The 22,642-nt window shown below is 36.9% G+C and overlaps 1 protein-coding gene across 7 annotated transcripts in view; it reads left to right on the top strand.

Annotated features, from left to right (window-relative positions):
* LOC126322393 (rho guanine nucleotide exchange factor 7) overlaps nucleotides 1–22,642 on the top strand; it is a 136,980-nt gene that overhangs the window by 111,447 nt on the left and 2,891 nt on the right. For 3 of the 7 annotated variants that reach the window (XM_049994340.1, XM_049994318.1, XM_049994324.1), the window contains one exon: nucleotides 14,449–14,542. In XM_049994340.1, the coding sequence (XP_049850297.1) occupies nucleotides 14,449–14,542 (94 nt within the window). The other 4 variants (XM_049994349.1, XM_049994331.1, XM_049994358.1 and 1 more) reach the window with 3 other exon arrangements.

The following is a 22,642-nucleotide window of genomic DNA, read 5'->3' on the forward strand; positions in this document are numbered from 1 at the left end:
AAACCCAGAAGCAAACAACAGTACCTTCACTTTGATAGCTGCCATCCATTCCACATCAAATGCTCCCTTCCCTACAGCCTAGGTATTCATGGCAAACGTATCTGCTCCAGTGACGAATCCCTCAACAATTACACCAATAACCCGACCAGTGCTTTCCTCTCCCGCAACTATCCTGCACACCTTGTCCACAAACAGATCTCCCGAGCAATACATTCCTCCCCGTCCAACAACAAATGTTCCTATCCCCAGACCACACAGAAGCATCGCCCTTGTCGCCGAATATTATCCTGGCCTCGAATACATCAATAAATTACTCCGCCAGGTATATGACTTTCTCAAGTCAACCCCTGAAATGAGATCATCCCTTGACAAAATTCTCCCCACACCACCCACAGTTGCCTTTCGTCGCCCCCCTAACCTCCGTAACATCCTTGTTAAACCCTACAATATTCCCAGACTACCTTCTCTACTCAGCGGTTCCTACCCCTGTAACCGACCCCGCTGCAAAACCTGCCCCATGCATCCCCCCACAACCACCTACTCCAGCCCCGCTACTGGTAAAACATACACAATTCAAGGCAGGGCCACGTGTGAAACTACACATGTCATTTATCAGCTGACATGCCTGCACTGCACAACCTTTTACATCGGTATGACAACAACTAAACTGGCTGAGCGCATGAACGGACACAGACGAACTGTCCGCCTAGGAGATGTCCAATACCCAGTAGCGGAGCATGCTCTCCAGCATAATTCTAGGGATCTAGGAACCTGGTACACCGTATGTGCCATTTGGCTTCTCCCACCCAACACCAATCCCTCTGAACTGAACTGCGGAGATGGGAACTTGCACTCCAACACATCCTTTCACACTGGACTCGCATTCGGGAGGACGACGGTTCGATCCCGTCTCCAGCCATCCTGATTTACGTTTTCCGTGATTTCCCTAAATCGTTTCAGGCAAATGTCGGGATGGTTCCTTTGAAAGGGCACGACCGATTTCCTTCTCAATCCTTCCCTAACCCGAGCTTGCACTCCGTCTCTAATGACCTCGTTGTCGACGGGACGTTAAACACTAACCACCACCACCACCACATCCTTTCATCCCGCCATCCCCCTGGACTGAACCTACGTTAAACAACCTCACTCCCATTGACTCTTCAGTGTTCTCCTCTTTCCCTTTCCTCTTTAGCCATTCACGCATCTTTTCATCCTACATAGTTGTGTTTATCTTTATACTATATACCTCTTTACTTCTGTATGCATCCTCTTTGATTTGAAGCTGGCGTAGTACTTACAGTAGAATATCTTTGGCTTCCCTGTGACAACCATGCCTCCATCCTTGCTATCCTCCCTGTTTTCCTTTCTCTGTTGCTTCATAACCTGGGTTGTGAGTAACTAAATCCACTTTCCCTTCTTCCCTTTCTTTCCCCTCTCTCCTCCCTGATGAAGGAACATTTATTCCGAAAGCTAGGAACGTAAATTTTCGGTTGTTTTTTGTGTATCTATCGGCTGTACTGAGCTGAGGTAAGTACTGGCCAGCCCCTCTATCTCTTCGTTAGTATTTGTTAAATATAACAAAATATTTTCATAAAAATGTTCATCCTCTTAGGGGTTGAATTTCCAAAAAAGATAGAAAAACACACATTTTTTGTTTCTAACAAAGATGCCAGATACAAATTTTCAGAGATTTACTTTCAGAAATGCTTTCTTTAATAAATACGTCCATAAAAACTTTCATCCCCTAGATTATTCGCTTAGGGCTTGAATTTCCAAAAACACTGAAACACTTACCCCTTCCTAATCAACAAGCCAAATACAAAATTTCTTTAAAAATTCTTTCATAATGAAATATTTTCATAAAAACTTTCATTTCCTATTACACTGCCTCACTCTAGAGGTTGAGTTTCAAAAAATGTATATATTTTTTTTAAATTTCTAACCGAGAAACCAACTACTAATTTTCAGAGATTTAGTTTCAAAAATGCTTTTGTAATGAAATATTACCATAAAAATTTTAATCACCTATTTTAGCACCTCAGGGATTGAATTTCCAACAATACTGAATCACATATTTCCAACTGAGAAATCAAATTCCAATTTTCATAGATGTAGCTTCAAAAAGGTGTTAGTTGTGGTTTAATAATGGTCTATTTTCAAAAACCCTTTCAGCCACTTTTTCTCTCTTATACGGCTTAAATTTCAAAAAATGCTGAAACACATATTTCTTTATTTGCAACAAGAAACTAAATACTAGCATTTGGAGTTCTAGCTTGAAAAAGGCATTAATAGTGACATGTTTTCAAAAAAATCTCCCATCCCCTGTTTCACCCTTTAAGGGTAGAATTTTGAAAAATCCCTTCTTAAATAATGCGTACAGTATAAGATCAATGTCCTGACCAAATTTCAAGTTTCTATCCATAGCAGTTTGAGCTGAGCAATGGGGTGTCAGCCGGTCGGGACATTAAAGACTATGGTCTCCTATTCTAGTTTTCTGAAAGTTTCAGTAAATCTATGTCGTTCATTATTGTGATGCCAATAAATGATCATCTTCCTTTCATTCCATTTGATGTAGTTGTTATGTTTGATTACCAAATATATTCACAATTCTTTACCAGTTAAATATGCAACAGCTATTAACGCAACATGAATGGAGCCTAAGAAGAACTTCGGTGCTGTCAGTCTGCCAGATTATCACTAGAATCTGTCTCACATTGTGCATAAAAATTTGCAGCTACTGTTACAGTTGATGCCCTCTGATGTGAACGATGTAGACTGAGCAAGAGATAGCAATTCAGGCAGTGAGAAGAAATATTCTTTCACTCTTTGGATATAGGCACTGATGTATTCTGTCTTTGTCAAAAAACAATGAATATAGGCAGAAGTACCCTCTAATGCTTAAAAGTTATTAAATACTTTTATGCTATACAGCAAGGAAAAACACTGTTGCTTCTCTAGGCCTTCCCAAAAGCAGGCTTATGTACCAACTGCTTAGAAAAAAATCATCCTGGTGGTGTCCTCATACCAAAATGAGGAAAATTATGCATAAATATGGTACATACTTTTCTGGGCAACACAACTTGGTAAAAATATTTAGAATGTCTTCTATTTACAATATACAATAAAAATATTCTTATGAATAGATGTAGCAGGTGTGAACACCTCATGTGGCACCCCATTCATATTTAATGTTACAATGCAATGTTTTTTGGTTTTTTTTTTTTTTTTTCTTTCTTTTAAAAATGTGTTGCCCTGTCAAAGGCGTTTGAGGTCAGTTTAGAATGTGTTAATATGCCATAACACATTTTGATCAAGAGTGTAATGCCATGGATTTGATAAATACGGCATAGGAGGGGAAAAAAGGGGTGTTGCAGTTTGCTTTAGAGGTGAGTCTGGAATGACAGTCTGAATATAAACTGTGTAAGCTTAAGATCACTATATTCTGAGATGAGATGTTACTGGGTAAGTTAGCAAAATATTCTTCCTCATCTGGGATTTGACTGAGTAATTAAAAATTTAAAATGATAATGTATAGTCAGCTGGAATTCAGTAGAAGAAAATAAAATGGATTATGAGAGAGTGTAAAGGGTCAAACGTAATCAAAGATACAATCTTAATCTGCCTGTCTTTCTTAGTGGCATTTGATTTGGGGTTGATCTACTATTTGCATGTGATGGCCACTGCTCCCCTTGGAATGTTTATAACTACTTAACAAAATCTTTCCTACAGAATAACAGTGAGAATTTTTTTTAAAAAAATGGTATGGTTTATTTCTGCCTGAATCTGTTTGGTACAAGGAATAGAAGATATGCGAATAAGATGTTCAGAAGCAGTTCATCACAATGACAAAAACTGAATATCACCTTGATATGGGATATTGTGAGAAAGTCTGGTGAAAGACGTGATGATGGACTATGGGTTTCTAGAAGGTTTGGTGGAAGACGTAGTAGACACCTGTAAGACTATATAGTGGTGCAGTGAATTTTGAGGTTTGCTGTTATAGTGTTCATCTTTTTCTCTTGAAAGGCTTCAGTCTTTCGTTGCTCTGTATGGTAATTCCATAGCGTGTAACAGTTGGTTGCCGTAATGCATATATTTGGGAAACTGCTGTAGTTATTTCTCATGGGAATGTGCATTTGTGTGTGTGTGTGTGTGTGTGTGTGTGTGTGTGTGTGTGTTGGGGGGGGGGGTCGTCTTGCTAGCAAAAGAGCTAGTACTCGAAAGCTATTGTGGATGCTGTTTTCTGTTACGTATTTTGTGCTTCTTGTATTGATCCACTATAAGTGAGTTGCTGCCTTTCCCTTATTGTATGTACTGCTCCATCCAGGAATTTCCATTTTGTTAGACTTTACACATCGACATCTACCCTCATGTTAGCTCTCTGTGGCTGTTAATTGCTAGGATACCTTCTGGCTGCATTATTGAATGCGATACCACTCCTGTACACAAACTTTTTTATGGGACTAGACTTGGAGTTAATAACAAGAGTTCATTGAGAAGGAACTGCACCATACATGCACTAAATACACGACAGAAAAAAATATTTGTTCTTGGATTACATATCCTTGAAGATTGCTCCTGAAGAAATACACTGGTTTGCAGGTTATAATGGCACCAGGCTACTTGCAGAAATAAATAATTTGACAAACCTTAGATTTTCAAATCCAAAAGAAAAGGTTTTTTTGTGTTGCATTATTTTTTTTATTTTTTTCCTAGAGTGCCTCGCAGTAGTTTAGAGCCTTTTGCTGCATGTTACTGACAAGTATATACTGTCACTAATTTCTTGTTTATATTTATTGTTTTGTAATTGTAATTCTGTGAATTAAGCACACTGTGATTTGTTCAATGATTGAGTATCTGTGGCACACATGGTCCTGCAAAACGGAGGACATTAATAAGAACCATAAAAGCAAGGGATGAACTTTTCATCCACTGGCTGCTACTGTGTTGTACTGTAGGACAAACATTGGTTTAAATTTTATGCAAATGAATGGCTCAGTTTTCAATAAAATATTATCATCTTTGTAAAAGAATTGGACAGTAGAAGCCTAAGCAACCGCATACACCATTCCGAATGTGCCACAGACTGTTTTTCCTAAATAATAACCTGAATCTTTCATGGCAGTTGGTATCATTTCATTCTTAAGTTACTCCTGACCACAATAAAAAATAAATGCAACCAGAAAATCCACAAGTTAAACTAGCAGCGTCTCTTGACTCCCTGATTACGCTAAATCTTGTTTTCCTGGTTTTTCTAGTGATATATATCATGTCAAAATAGCCACCATGTGATGAATATTATTACAGAAAGAAATCTTGTTTATTAATAAATAATTTTAGCTAGACTGAAAGTGGAAGCATATTTGGCTATTTGGAGGCAGTTGCACTATTGGCCTGGTGATGTGAATACTCATGTAAAAGTTACTGTCATACAGATTACAGCATAAATAATAATCATGACCTGCATCATATTTGGTACTGAAAGTACAAATTGTTTTGTTCCATGCTCCCTGCTGCAGTGGACCTGGGTCATCTGTCACGTGGTAACGTACTGCATGATCCAGTCACCCACACAGTATTACAGCCACATTGTACAAATTGCAATAAAACTCGAGCATCGACCTGGTGTTGTGGAAATTTTGTCATTCGTACTCTCAGAAAAACTCATTTTGATTAGATTAATTGCAATATGTTTGTTACTAACAAAATGTGAAAGGAAGTGTTCTGCTTATTTGCATGTCAAATTTTGCTTTTCTGCTTTCAGTGCCAAAGATGGGTTAGTTGCACAGAAAAATGTTACCTGCAGTGTCAATATTGTGCTTTTCTACAGGATTGTAACTGCATGACATTGTGTAGGTTGTTTGTTGAAGAATTTATTTGAAGCATTTCAGTGCAGCACATTTGGATGTGTACTGATTTAGACAGGAAACAGTGATTTTAATAAAGTACCTTTTCCCATTTGATATAACAATTTTTTTTCTGGGGAATGACACTAACTCCCCTTTCATATTGTAGTTAATTTGTCCCATATGTTAGTCAATTGTCAGCAGCATTTTGTGTTTAGTCAACACACTCAGGGATAATAGAGAACAACATTTAGTCATTTGTGATCTTTTTTACAATAAAATATAGAGAGAAAATATTTTGGCATATTTATATGCGAAGTCTTGCATGGTGTCCTAGGATTTGTTTTAAAATGGTTATTGTAATAGTGACAGTGATTTTTTTAGATTTTATTGCAGATACCAAATAAAGCTTAAAAATTATTTGTAAGTGTTTCATGCTTTGTATGTATTGGTTGAGATTATATGTTTGTGTATTACTTTTCCTGTGTACAATAAGCTGGTTGAAAGAGCTGCTTCTCATTGCTTAAGTCTATTTTATAAGATTTTTGAACACTCAAAGAAACATTGCGAAGGCAGAGAGCAAAGGAGAATAGTATAAGACCAAAATGAAAAGTGAGCACAGAATTTGTGTGTCTTGTGTTATATTCTTGGCATACAGGTACATATTGACCTTGAGAATGTTAATGGGCTATTGTAAGGAGAAGCAGCTGCTGATCCGCATCATTGAACTACTTACGAGTGATATGGATCTCAGCACAGTTTTACTAAATTTAAGTGGAGGTTGAACATGTAGATTTGAGGCATATAAGATATACCTATGAAGTTGACTGACATATTTAGGAAATGCATATCTCCAGTTTAAATCAAATACGACCAGATTCTGATGATATGGTTTTGGGACCTACTGTCATGAATGTGTCAGTCAATGTCTCTTTTTACAGCAAGGGAACTAGAAACACATACAGACTGATTTTATTCATTTCTTTTGTAATTGTCTTCCATTGCAGTTACCTGTCAGATAGGCTGCTGTGGGTAATAGTTGCTGCATGACAGAAAGTGCTATACTTATTTTATGTTAAACATTTTGTATATTGTTTGTGCAGGTTAGTTTCTGTAACACTTATTTTGGTTGTGGTATTGTGGTGTGGTGCACGAATTTGTGTGTGTGTGTGTGTGTGTGTGTGTGTGTGTGTGTGTGTGTGTGTCACATGATATAACAGTATTTTTTTTAATTCAGAGAAACTGCTACAGTAATACTATCATCTTCTCCTTCAGAGTTGATGTAAAAATACTCGAAACGTAAGCCTTAGAACTAAAACTTTTGATTCACTGTTTATATAAAGGAAAATGTATGATATAGAACAGAAATCATGTCTGAATGTGGCCTTTTTTTTTACATGTGTGTGTCCTTTAAAGGTCAAGAAAATGCAAAGGGACACCATATAAGTTTTCACCATTAGATACTCATTAGAGCTTTGCTGCATCTGTCCATGACTTGATAAAAGAAAAAAATACAAAATGTAACTAATGGGAGGAGTAACGATAAAAATCCAATATAGTTGAGATGTTGAATATTCAAGAGGCACACTGACAAGACTGAAAACATTGTTCAGCTTTCTGATGATGTCCTTTCTAAGAGATAACTAATACGGAATACTCAAGGGCGTGCAGAAAAGTAATGTCTTCTAAATTTTTATGTGAAAACTTTTGAAGCTTTCTAAACAAAACAAACGTTATTAACATTTTGCATATTTATTCTTCTTGTCTACATATTCACTCCTCAAGCTAGTCACCCTGGCAACAAACAAATTTCTCGCAAAGAGAGACCAGTTTGTTTATACCGTCATTGTAGAATGTTGGACTTTGTTAGCAGAGCCACAACATCACCTCTGCTTGCCCTGCTTCACTATCAAAGTGCAGTCCTCAAAGATGTTCTGTAAGTTTTAAAAACAGATGAAGTTTGGAGTATTCTCAGTAACAGCGTGCCCAAGGTGTTTCAGTGCTCATGTGTGATCTCACATTGTTAAGCTGAGAGAGAGGGCGCTCCATGTGCGGGTGGTTAGGAACTTGATTACAGCATACTGTTTCTCATACACTACTGTAGTTATGTTACACACTACCACTCAGAGCCCTCTAGCGGCAGAGACTTTGAAGCTTGTCTCAGCGAATCACGAAAATCGATCAAGTAATATGCGTGTCGTATAATACCTCAACTGACATTCAGAACAGAACAAAAAATTCAGAGGCATTACTTTCCAGCATGCATTCATACATGTATTGTTTCATTGTGTTGGCCAGAAGAGCTGCAGTTTAGGTACAATGCAGTTGGCTGGGACAAAGTAACCCTGCAGGTACTGTGTCTGAATGTGTATCCTGAAGGAGGACATCATTTTTATATGACTACTAAACACTGAATGTCTTAACTGTACAGTGAGTTTTTAGCTTTACTTCTTCTATTAAATATTGGGTGGTGCGAAAGTCACTGGGCACAGGGCAATGATTTAAACAAAAGATGGAATTTATGTTTCATTACAAATACACGCAGCACCTACAATTATTTGTTACATTCAAACAGTTTTCCATCTTCATTAGTACACGTTTGAAGTCTTTTTGAAACAATGTTATATACTCTATGGCATAGTGTCGTATCACTGTCCAAATCATGAAATGTGTCGTGTATGAAGTCTTTTAGTTGTCAATATATCAGTAAGTACAGTTATGTCTGTTAACTATCCACTTAAATTAAAATTGGCCTTGTCAGAGCACATAATTTTATTGTACAGATTAGCATCAATTCACAAAACTGAAGAAGTCAATTTGGATCACCTTCAAGTAACCTATGTCATAAATGGTGAATGTAAACTTTAAACTTCTGTTTGTGTAACAATCATTGCACTGATCTTCATGATAACTCCAGCTCAGTTGCTAATTGTCTGGCTGATTTTTGCAGACTTTAGCTCACAGCTAAACAACCCGCAATTCATTTTCCTCAGTTGTTACTATCGTTGGTGGCCAGATCTTGGTGCATCCGTAACAAATCCATGTTCTGCAAACCTATCTCGTGTGTCATGCACTGTCTAGATGGTGGTTTTCATATAAAGAGTCTTCTCCATTAATTAACAACTATAGTAGCACCACTTTTATAAAATGTTTTTAATGCGAAAATTCTTTCTTTAACATTGTAACAGTTTGGAAAACTACAGCTGTAAAGGTGTCTTGCAGATCACATTTCAACAATTCACTATTTTGATTACTATGTTTGTCTTTTTTGTCATTGCATCATATAGAAATTTGACGAGGCATAATTATACCATTTGATAATACTTCTTACTGTACTTCATTTTGCTTTTACTTTTGTTTTTTCTTAACCTACTGTCCAGAAACTTTTGCACCACCCTGTATATTCCACCAAGGAATTTTCATTAGCATTTAAGAGAGTTTTGTAGTAATTATTTTAACGGGACCAAAAAAAGAAAGAAAGATAAGTATTTAACATCCTGGCGACAATGATGTCGTTAGACGTGGTAACTGAAAATCTCAGATTTCTAGGGTGTCAATCTGAATGAGAATAATTTATCATGACTTTCACATGTATTAATGGATTGTTCCATTACTTCATCATATAAAATATTTTATTTAAGAATTAAAACAAACAAACTGCAAATTTTATTTTTTACAATCTTATTTTTGTATTATGACACCACCATCAGGTAACCTGCTGCTGAGCATTCACAAAGATGCTAATATGTAGGTGAACCGCTCTCTGAAAACTAAAGGGATTGAAAACTTGTAGAGCTCCGAGCCTGAGTCATAATGAGAGCTACTTAACATGTTAACTTACGCTGTGTGTCAGCACTTACAATTAAATGTTACTTAGTTAATTGGTGGCTGATGATATAAATGAGAGTACCTACAAATAAATGGCTGTACAGTTGTAGAGCAAAAACCTCTATGGCCTGCTAATTACAGGCCCAATATTACATTATTAAGAATGAATTAACACAAATTGTAATAGGTTACAGCATCAATATTAAAGAGATAAGATTTACATTACAGGGCAAGAATTTATCTAAATAATGAGTTAATATCAATTATAACATATACATTGCTTGAACACAACATTAAAATGTAATATATGCTTGTATACTACGTTTAACACTCTTATGTCTCAAGACATTTTTCTTTATCCTTCTGATGTACTAGAAAGATACACACTGTAAATAATAGAATGACATAATGTGGAATGCCAACTATGAAATCCAACTCAATTTTTTCCTGGTTTTAATTTCAATAATTTGTAGAAATTGATATGAGAAAAGCCAGAATAATTCCTTCAAAAAGAGTAATAATGATTTCCTTTCTCAATTTCTTGGCTAAGATAAGCTAGCTAGTGCTGGTATCTAATTCATTGGCCAACTGTTGAGAACTCTTACAATTCATTCCATTTTGCAGCCCCTGAATAAATTTTAACACAAGATACCTAAATGAAAATTGGTTTGAGCTAATAGCAGCTTTTGTGACTCAAAGCTCCCAAAACCGATTTACATATGGCTTTTCCCTTTATAAAATATTATTTGATCACGGATGTGTGAAAATATTACTATTCCAATTTATACCAGAACACACACACACACACACACACACACACACACACACACACACACACACACACACACGTATATGTGTGCATGCACACACCAAAGAGGGAATTGTATATTGGATTCCTTTTGCTTTCTTATATTTATTTTTGTAAATAATACATATGCTTATTTGAGGCCTCTGTTAAGTTTAATTAAGGGTTGTCTTGAGTGATTCCAACTCATTTATAAGGCTAGTGGTAATTTTTTCATGAGTTCATGTGAAAAAATGCCACTAACATTCAAATTAGTCACAATCCACTTGTATTCCTCCTGGATTTCTGTTTAGACAGTATCTGCATGTATTCACTTTCAAAGGTTTCTAATTTTTATATAAACTCTGTACATTATGACACACTATAAATACTTCATTTTTATTTACTGATCATAGAAACACCTACATCTATGTGTTACTTAGGAAAGGATACTCAAACAATGCACACAATTCAGTTTATGACAGCATCTGCTGACCCAAATGATGCGTACATTAAGTTGGTAAGATGAACGTAAAGATTAGGTGGAGCACCATAGTGCTTTACTAAGAGTTGCCCAGTTTTTGGTTTGCCGTTATCTTCCTCCAGCCTTTCAACCAACTTACCGAGAAATGGGGGACCTGTAGTTCAAGGGGGACTCTAAATCATAGGGCAACAAGGCATTTTTCACACTAAGAAATCACTGCCAATAGTGAAAGAGGTAGTAAGTGACAAAATACATCATGGACCAACTAGGAACTGAACCTGGAAACTTTGTATTTGTAGTTTGCACTTGCCCACTATGCCACCAAGCCTCACCTAATAGATAATGGCAAAAAGTTGTTGGTTTTAAATTATAAGTGGTGTTACTGGGAATGTATAGTGTTCAGTGGTATGGAGAAAGGCATGGATACACCATAGGACCTAACTAGTGTGGATCTGAACTTAATAATTCAGTTGGACAAACATCAAAAGCAGGAATATTTTATAGTGTCTTGGTTTATCATGACATAATCATCTACACACTAATTTTATTAGTATAATACATCAGATGGGTGAAGGAGATTGTAAGAAAGTTGTCTGTAGCAATAACATTCAAGGAATAAATGAACAGATCGTGACTGCTGAAGTAAATTTAATGCTGGTTTCCAATTTGGAATAATTTTTATGTAGGAAATGTGTATGCATCCTGAGGCTCTTAAGACTGCACGTTCTTTGAGGAGACGGATACAAGTAGCTGTGGGGTTTGTTATGGATCAGATTTATAGTGTGTCAAGTGTCTTTTGGAGATATTCTGAATCTGTAGTTCAGTGTGAAAATTCTGGATTACATGATACCAGAGGAAGTCTCTGTAATTAGCATTTCCCTTTAACACCTTTCAAAACTTAAGTTAATTTTTTAATTTGTAAAAAAAAAAGGTAATTTTAAAAAATGCAAAATATGGAATACAGAGATCTATGGTGTGCTTTTGGCTGTTCAGGCAAGCTACTGATACTATTTTATACATGAAATTATTTAATTGGATAGATAAAAGATATCTACTCACCAAGCGGCAGCAGAACACACACATAAAAGATGGTTGTTACTGGCAAGCTTTTGGAGCCAGTGGCTCCTCCTTCAGGCAGAAGAATTGAAGGGGAAGGAAGAGCAGTGAAGAAAAAGGCCTGGAGAGATCCAGGAAAAGTGGTAGATTTTGGCAAAGTCACTCAGAACCGCAGGTCAGGGAAGACTTACTGGACGGGATGAGAAGGAAAGACTGATTCAGTCTCTCCTTCTCATCCCACACGGTAAGTCTCCGCTAACCTATGGTTCTGTGTGACTTTCCCAAACTCTATACCTTTTCCCAGACCTCTCCAGTCCTTTTTCATCACCCCTCTACACTCCCCTTCTGCCTGAAGGTGGAGACACTGGCTCCGAAAGATTGGCAGTTGCTACCATCTTTTATGAGTGTGTTCTGCTGCCACTTGGTGAGTAGATTTTTTTATCTATACAATGAAATAATTTTGTCTATAATTGATTGCTTTCATTGGTATATTGTTGTGCATAATATTTTGACGACCAAGTTGTCTTAATGAATTGCTATGTGTACTCGCAGAAAGATCTCTGGATCGATTGTCGAAATATTGTACTGAAATTGGAATCAACAACTTAGAAAACCACCTCAAAGCACACCATTAATCAGTCAATCATACCAAAAAACCTTAGAGGTAAGATAGAGAGTTACCATTTTTACTTTAATTGAACTTTTAACCAAGTCACAGTAGTTTAATTTTATGCACTCTGTGTCTGCATGTAGGTGCTAATCTGTTCTCCAAATTGTTTCTCACCTTTTGCAAGTTCCAGAGTATCTTCATTATGAAATAACTTGCTACGTGAGAGGCAGCCCTTAAAACCAAGCTCATGGTGCTAAATTTATACGATAGTACTTCAATTATTTTACTACACTGTACAGATAAAATTGTTCCTAATGTTAATTTATGCAAATTAATATTTTTTCATGAAAAAATAAGTAAACTTACATGTTATAATTTTCTTGATGAGTACATTCTTGTTGCAAATTGTAAATATGAATGACTGTTAAGTCATTTACAAAAATATAATTTACATCAGAGATTCATACAATTGTAGCAGATGGATTGAGTCATACCTTTGTACTAGTAGTTTTGCTGCTTACAGAAATTGTGTATGTCAAAAGCAAATTTTATGTCGTACACTTGTTGTTGTCGTTGTTGTTCTGCATACAGTGTTCTGAAAATCTTAAAAATTATGTTTGTACTTGATGGATCTGTACTGTTCTTAGTGTGGAACCTACAGAAAATTTTTGAAAAAGTATGATGTGTAAAGATATTGTTAGTTGTGATAAAACCAATCTTATTTCAGAATTTGGATGTTACATTTTTTTATATGTTTATACTTGTTTACTATTGCAAAAATATATTTTGTTCATATATTAAAAGTTATTCAGAATAATTATTTATTCATAATAAAATAACTTAATTGATATTTTGTCTCAATTCATACCCACCACAAATATTCCTTACATTAGGTAAACTAACTTTGGATTACACTTTGACAACATAAATTAACAAGCTGACTTACGTGCCAAAATGAAATATATGACAGTCAGTGGAAAGAGTATGAGGACACGTAACTGAAACAAGGAAAGTTATAGCAAAATGTTTTGTTAGTCTGATATTTGCACTTATATGACATCATAATTGCCAACTTAAAAAAATATATGCCAGAAAGTTTCACCAATTATGTTTTGAGAGGTGTTTCATCAGCCTGTCTTTTCGAGTTATAGGCTTCATATGACTTTTTATTGTTCCCCCTTCTCCGACCTGTTCTCTCTCTCTCTCTCTCTCTCTCTCTCTCTCTCTCTCTCTCTCTCTCTCACACACACACACACACACACACACACACACACACACACACACACACACACACACACACACACTGCTCCCCGTCCCCTGTTTGTGTGTGTTGTATCCTCTGTTTAGTGAAGTCTTTGGTCATAGTGTCTTACGGAAACTGATTCTTTTAATTGCTCGTAATTTGAGCAAAGCTGAAAATAGACATTATGTAATGTAACAAGATAATGAAGCAGTAACATAGGTAAAGAAAATATTACAATTTTTTTGTTTAAGGAATATTCATAGACATACCAGAAATTTAGAATTAACTTTCAGATGTGTATTGCAATAGCTTACTCTGGATAAGAGAGAGAAATTACAGGAGCATCAAAAGTTCATCTGTTTGATGCTATCTCTGTTCCTTATTTCATAAATAAAGAAAATAGTCACCGACTTTTTAATTGTGTAGATGTAGCCAATAGATCATTTGTGATCTTTTCCTTCCAAATACAAAAGTTATAGATATTTTTCTGATATTTTGTATGAGCTACCATTATTTTGCTAACCACAGGTAATATAATATATTACTTTGAATGTTCTGCTTAACATAATGTTGTAATGATTGGTTCTTCTCATTTAGCAGCATTAATGGATAATCCACAACTGCTGATTGCAGAAGAAGAAAAAATTATAATTGAAGAAACAGAAGGAAACCAGACAATTGTGGAGGAAAAGTGAGTGTAACCTATTAGTCCAATACATTGCTAAGAATAGTATTTCATTTGTTGTTTGAGTAAGTTTTATCTGAAAACACACTATCAAGAGGTTTAATAAATGTTTTTCTTTTCACAACTGATAACAAAATTAATTTAAAGTAAGGATTATGATACTGTAAATTGTGTATTTCTCAGATCTTTTATGGATATTTTCTCGTGTTTAGCATGCAGAGTATCTGGTTTCACATGCATTTATTTGTCTACAAGAAATTAGAAGAACGAAATACTCTTGGGTGGTACAAAATGAGTCCAGCTGTGTAAGAACAATCAGGACTTAGTTGCCAGTAAAAATCGCAGCACCCAGAGATCTTTGGACTAAGAACATGGAACTAATTATTAAATTAATCATCACATACTGCATATGACATTTTCTTTGTGGTACTAATATTTTTATGTGATAAAATATAAAATGCTATGCATATTAATTACCAAACTGTATTCATGTGATGCCTTAATTCATTGAAAGTGACCGGTGGCAACTCCAACCATACATGTGTTCATTTGATAAAATATTGCATGAATAGTGGTGTCAAAGAATGTGTGACACCTGTAATTTTGAACAGATTGCAAATATTGTGGCTGGCTTGGGGCTTGACAGTATTCTGTCAGAGTTTTGCAACATGTGCCATTTCATGTATGATGTATTCCCATGTTGTTCAGCAATGAGCAGTTCATTAGTGCATATCAAGTACAGTTGCAAATGTGTTCAGTGCCAATATAGAAAATGATACCAGCCTTAGGGTCTATATGATAGAGGGCCAACTGAACACATCATTACCACAACTTGATTGGAGACAAACAGACTTATCAAGATAAATATTTTGACTATCCATTATTGGAAAATGTAACCTTTTGCCAGTCAGCCTTCCAGGGATAGGTGTTGGCCATTACTGAAAATATCACAGACATCAATCTCTGGCACAAGCAAACAAGCCAATTCTAGAAGGTTGTGTTGTGCTCAGTTTATAGAAATACCCGTACACTTTCTCAGCCATGTGAGCAGAACCCTATGGTATGCTGTAAATGTTCCCAGACCCTCAGCTGGCCAACAACATGCTAGATATAGTGTAATATCATTAACGAGCTGAGGATTTGGTTCTGAGTGTATCTGCATCTGTACTGTACAAGCGAGTGGTGAAGGGTTCTTCTGGTACTACTGTCTTTTTCTCCCTTTCCTGCCCAACTCCTCCTGGGAGATACACTCTTAAAATTTCAACAGGAAATGTCTTCATGATGCACAACACACCTCTTATAACACCTGCCACTATAGTTTGTAGTGTACCTCTGTACAGCTACTCATGTGCCAATAATCTTACAACATTTTAAGCTTGTCTGTTTAGTATTGAGCATTATCTGGGCTAATGTATGGTGTGACTCAAGCACACTAAACTCTCATTTATCTGGCTCTCAGTAGTCCACCGACAACCAGTCTCAAGTAATTGAAGCAGAAATGACACATTCAATAATGAATGCTCATGTGCAACAATGTTGTTGCTCAATTACAATGTTAAACAATATTATACATGTTTGAAATTGTGCCTTTCTTTACGGTTAAGTATCATTGTTTCTAGAAGGAAACATGTTAACTAGACCTCAAGCAGAAAATTGAAATTAGATATAAGCTGAACAGAGGTTCTTCGCAGAAAGCCAATTCTGCTGAGTACAGTGCTGGACAAGCAACTAGTTATGACCAAACTTCAACAGACAAAGAGATAATCAAAAGGGTACAGGAAAGTTATGAGGAAAGTGATGATGAAAAGGACACAAGAAGATAGAACATGAAGATGTCTTACACTGATGGTTCTGAATCTGCAGACATCTTCCTGGAGTACATTATGCAACAATCAGAAACATGCAGTACCAATGTAATGCTGATAAAGCATACTATCTTTGTGATGACTAGAAATTTGGGACATGTTTCATAGTGAGTGATACTGTCATATATGTACTGGTAGACACTCAAGAACTGAGTTTTCTATGAAAATGAATATATCTTTGGCTTTAATAAAGTGTAATCACTTTGTGTTTACACTAAATTTAAGACACTGTCAATAATCTGGCATTTCCGCTAATCCGGCACCCATATGTGCAAGGAATGGCCAGATTAACAAGAGTCTATTGTAGTTCTTTGCAGTATGGAAGTTCACATACCGTTCCCAAGTGCTGACTGTTCAGTAATATGAAATCATAAAAATTAAAGTTTCTGTGACCTCCCATACTGCCATCATCAGATATCAACACAGTCCGGCTGTATAAAATATGAAAGTGCTCCCTTGGGTCATAATGACAAAACTTCATATTATGTCCATGTGGTTACCACTTCCTCTGATAGGATATAAGCAGGTGTAATGCAATTTTCTATTCCTTGCACAGGGAGGATCCACTGTCTCAACTGTTAAATTTTCTGCAATGTGAGTCTGTATTACTATACAAGGAAGTAAGATTAAGATTTAATGCTCTGTTGATGGCAAGGATGCAGTTCAAACCCAGATTGGGAGGGAGAATGGGGATGGAAACCGGCCATGTTCATTTAAAAGCAATCATTCTACCAATCAGCTAGCTTTGATTTAGCTAATTTATGTCTGTTGGTTCAAGTATGTAGAATGCCAGGCTTCCTAATTGAACAATGGCATTACTATTTGAATATTTCTCTGTTAGGTAATAATACAGGGTGTACATAAAGTCTAGGAACACTTTCAGTTATTTATTGCGCAAGAACTAAACATTGTACAGATGTCATACCTATTGCATTTTGAAGAGAAACTCTAAAAGTTTCCTCCTTTGTCATCGTCATTGAGCTGCTGCACTAGACAGCTTCTGTTGTAGGACTTTCCACACTGCTATTGGAGCCATTTTGAGTTCGTGGGATGCACGATGCGCCATTTGCTTTGGACTCCTTATGAGTATCTCTCGTACTCACTCCACATTCACTTCACTCACACTGGGATGTCCGCTTCTCTTTGCCGGGCATAAGCAACCCGTCATAACGAATTTGTTGTGCCAGTGGTAAATGGCCTTACTTGTTGGTGGCTTCTTACCATACTTGGTTCTAAACATCTGTTGAACAGCTGCTTTTGTCGGTCTCCAACACACAGAAAGCTCGCTCCGCATCTGAACTCACCATGTTTGCGATTAGCGCTGACTGTCGTCAAATTACCAAACTATGCTGTGGCAGTATACATGAAAAAAGACTTTCAAGGTTTCTCTTCAAAATGATATACATATGATATCTGTAAAATGTATAATTGAAAGTGTTCCTGGACTTTATGTACACCCTCTACAATAAATGGTATGCCCCCTCAAAGTCTTGCATTTTTCAGAAATGGCAATGTAGAACAATTTTAGCCTAAGTTGTGAATTGTGCATGTTCCTCTTAACACAAAGTTAATGTGCAACTTTAAAATGACTTATGTATACATGTATGATCATAATTTAGTGTATTTATCACAATGATTGCAGTCAAAGCAACTTTTATATGTGACCTTTCATGCTTTCCCGACAGAGGTTTGCCACTGGATTGTTTTTTAAAAATTTCACATTATTTCAACAATGGAACTGCTTAACATCTTCAAGTAGTGGTTGTTGCCGCTGTCACTGCTGCAAGGTGCGATAGACAATAATCGCGTGACAGTGTTGAACTTCATCAGACCGGGAGCGGACAATTCACGTGCCTGGGACAACGCTTGCAGTTGGAGGAAAGCGGCACTCCTAGTGCCCCTGCTGGGATCCGTAGAAAGGCCTTCTGTGCACATGCTGCGGGCAATGGCTGTGCTGCCGGACACTCCTGTGGTTAAAAACTGAATTAAATCTCATCAGTGCATTGCGTCGAGCCATAAATCAAAATTTTTTGTTTAGCTGTTTTGATTTAATGGCAGTGTGCTTGATTCCAGGCAACACTTAATTGAAGATCTGCATGACTGTTGATAACACTGTCTGCTGTATGGATGTGTATGGCATCCTTAATAATACAGTCGCAGAAAGATCATGGTGGGGATAAAATTTCAGTCTTTTCGTAAAACATATGATGCCCTGTGTTCAGGTAGTGCTCTGCTAGCGCTGATTTATCAAGTTGCCCCAGATGTGTATGACGAATGTTGTTCAACGCAACATTCTTGTACATGTCTGCCCAATATAAGATTTTCCACATTGCATGGAACCTTAAACATGCCACATTCCCTAAGGCCATGGTCATCTTTGACGAAGCACAATAAATTCCTCAGTTTTGCTAGTGGCCAAAAAACACACTTGATGTGTCTTTTTAGGGTTCTTTTTATTCTTGAAGACTTGCCACCAAAGTAGGGCAAGAACCCGTTGAATGGGTGCTTCCATGTCTTCATTAACGTCTGTTCTTTGAATTTGCTTTGAACAGAAAGCATGGCGTATCTGTCTTATCGGAATTGCCATCCTGTTGGAATAGCATTCTTAGGCCTTGTAGCTCACCAAGTAAACTGTCGGCACTTGAGACTGCAGGTGCTCTATGCACCAAAGAGTATAAGACACTATTGCATTGTGCAGGGCAATGATAACTTGTGGCCTGCAACTACAGCTCCATTTGAATTGATTTGTGATAGACACTACATCCCATTGTACCATCGACATTTCTGCTGACCATGACGTGGAGGAATGGTAAAATGCCATCCTTCTCCACTTTTACTGTGAACTATATATTTGAATAGACCAAGCCACACAAAGAAAGTTTAACACCAGCTCAGCAGAAAGGAAAGCTCTGTGAGACTTGAGAGCAAACAAAGACCTTGTAATTTTACCTGCCGACAAGGGGAATGTCAACATCCTTCTCTCGTGAGCTGAATACAACAGCAAGGTTGTGGGCTGCTCGATGATCCTGCTTATTGAATGCGAACAGACGATTCAAGTGGCAAGATCCAGATCCAGAGAAAAACATTAGATTTTCTCAAGAAGACTTCTATTCCTTCTAAAGTCATTAAGAGTCTACACCAACAGGCAGTAGTTTCCCAAGACTGTAGGTCCTACCCAAGATACGTAAGGATGGGACTCCTCTTCTTCCAATAGTGATCAACGTTGGAGCACCTATTTATTTTCTGGCCATACATCTTGCTACACTGTTGGGCCTTTCATAGCCAAGTTTGATCACCATATCTGGAATTTAGAGGACTTCATAGGGCACCCAAAGATGCGTATGCTACAACTATTGAATCTTTTAGTTAGCTTTGACATTGTATATTTATGAAAGTACATCTATGGGACTCATTAGAGCTTATCAGCAGACAGCTTGAGAAAGGCATTGTGACAGTGTTTAAACATGTGCTTACCTCAACTTATTTCTTATTCAGTGATGTGTATTTTGAAGAAATGGATGGTGTCGCCATAGGAAGTCCTCTGTTTCCCATGGTGGTCAACTATTTAATGGAAGACTTTGAGGAAGAAGCACTGCAGTTGGCAAGTCTCAAACCTTTCAGCTTCTGGTGATAAGTAGATGATACATTTGTGGTGTGGCCCCACAAAATAGAGACAGTGCCTGTGTTTCTCTGGCATCTGAACTTGCTCCATTCCAATACGCAGTTGGCAATAGAAGTGGAGAAGGATGGCATTTTACCATTCCTGGATGTCATGGTCAGAAGAAAATTTGATGGTACCCTGGGACACAGTGTCTACTGCAAATCAACTAACACAGAGCTATATTTGCAGCTCACAAGTTGTCATCACCTTGCATAACACAACAGTGTCTTACACTCTTTGGCACATAGATTACATGTGGTCTCAGATGAAGACAGTCTACTTGGTGAGCTACAATACCTAAGAACAGTATTACAACTGAATGGCTATTCTGATAGACAGATACAACATGCATTCCATTCTAATCAAATTCAAAGCACAGATGTAAATGAATATGTGGAGGCACCCATTGCAACAGAGTTCTTCCCTATTTTGGTGGCACAGCTTCAAGAATAGAAAAAAGGCATGACATCAAGTGTGTTTTTCGGCCACCAGCAAAATAGAGGAATTTATTGTGTTCGGTCAAACATGACTGGGGCCATACTGAATGTGGCGTCTGTAGGCAGATATGTGCAAGAATGTGGCATTGAATACCATCGTCATACATGCCTGGGGCAACCTGATAAATCAGCGGCAGCATTGCCCAAACACAGGGCCTCATATGTTTTACGAAAAGACTGAAATTTTATCCCCACCATGATCTTTCTGCAACTGTGTTGCTAAGGATGCCATACATATTAGTACAGCAGACAGTGTTACCAACAATTAGGCAAATTTTCAAGTAAGGGCCACCTGGAAGCCATTAAATCAAAACAGGGAAAACAAGAACTTTTGACTTATGGCTCGATGCAATGCACTGCTGAGATTTAATTCAGCTTTTAACCACAGGAGTGTCTGGTAGCACAGTCACTGCCCACAGTGCATGTGCAGAAGGCTCTTCTGCGGCTCTCAGCATGGGGCACTAGGAGAGCCACTAACTCCAACTGTAAGCATTGTCCATGCAAACGCTGTGCCTGCTCCCAGCCTGATAAATTTGGACGCCCTGTGCGATTATCATCAGTCGTGCCTTGCAGCAGTGACAGCAGCAACTATCACCACCTGAAGATGTCAAGCAGTTGTACAGATAAAATATTGTATGACTTACGCAATATGATCCAGCAGCAAAACCCGAGAAGTGCATCTTTTATATATTTTCATAAAAGTGAAAAATTATCAATAGTAAAAGAGGAGAAGCCAAATAAGGAAGGCACAGAGAAACAGAATATTATTTTGTAGTATAAACATTGTTTGGGGGCTACATGCTTTCAAATTATATTGCTATTAAATGTACTTGAGTTATTCTTCACAGTTAGAGCTCTAAATTTATTTAAACTAGAATGCAATCATAAAGCCTGAAAGTGAACACTGAATTTCTTTCCATAATCCACAGTTCTCCTAACTAATTAATCTATATTGGGAATTTGCTGACTGCACAAAAGTCCTTATCTCCATAGAAAATAGGCGGAGCCTGCCACTTTTTAGTATTTTTGATGACTTTTGTGCTTACAATTAGTTTTAGGATCAAGCCAATCTTCAGAGGGGAACATACATTGCCTGTGAAACTTTGTTTTTCATAAATGGAATATATTGTTCCAGCAAAATAACACATAAGTTCTTACATTCATTTACCTTAGAAACAGACAGATAAATTATTTATTAGACAATATTATGACTACTTACTGTCTTAAACATATTGATACAAAAGTTGAGATGTATATAATTTCAAACCTGAAGTCGTTAAAACAGTGCTTTCATATATTGTGTTCTCCTAGTTTTTGTGCCTTGTATTAGATACATCTGGTGTGCAGAAAGTTTCAGGAATTGCTAAGCAAACCAAGGACTTGGCTTCACCATCTGTACTGGCCTTTAATGAAAACTGTATTTTGGTAAAGACCTATAAGATTGACATGCATTATTGTAAATCAGTATCATCTGTCACGTGGCACTCTCTTCAGGGTAAAGATCTTCTCAAAACTTTGTCGTGTGTTATGATCTTGAACTATACACATCCATGTAGCTGCAGCATGTTTTCTAATGTCATGTACCCACCTTCCATTAGTCTCCATCTATTCCAGTCTCTTGAAAGCCAGCAAAGAATTTGTTTGGTTCATCTACTGTCCATTCACTTGGCTACCCATTTAACTTGCCTCCATCATGTTTTCATTAAAGTAATAATTAAGTATTCCATTTAACCCTGTCACCTGAACCATTTGTTTGTTTTCCTATCTCTTCTGGTAAGTCACAATGTGCAAGTCTTCTATGCTCAATTACCATTCCAAAAGTTTTAGATTGGTTGTGGTTTTTTTACACATTAGAAGTACATGTCTCACTGCAATAAAACTATATGAAAAGGAAATCTTAGACATTTAGAATCATTTTTTCCAAAAACTCTTGTTAGGATACATTTGTTATCCATATTAGTAAGATTATTATTGCAGTATTGTATTTTATTCATTATATTTCATACTTCAAATGAGTATACTTAAGGATATTGCAAATACTCATAATTAGAGTCTTTTCAGATGATGAAGAAATTGATGAAAT

The sequence above is a fragment of the Schistocerca gregaria genome, chromosome 2, assembly GCF_023897955.1.
Source record: "Schistocerca gregaria isolate iqSchGreg1 chromosome 2, iqSchGreg1.2, whole genome shotgun sequence".
Taxonomy (NCBI): Eukaryota; Metazoa; Arthropoda; class Insecta; order Orthoptera; family Acrididae; genus Schistocerca; species Schistocerca gregaria.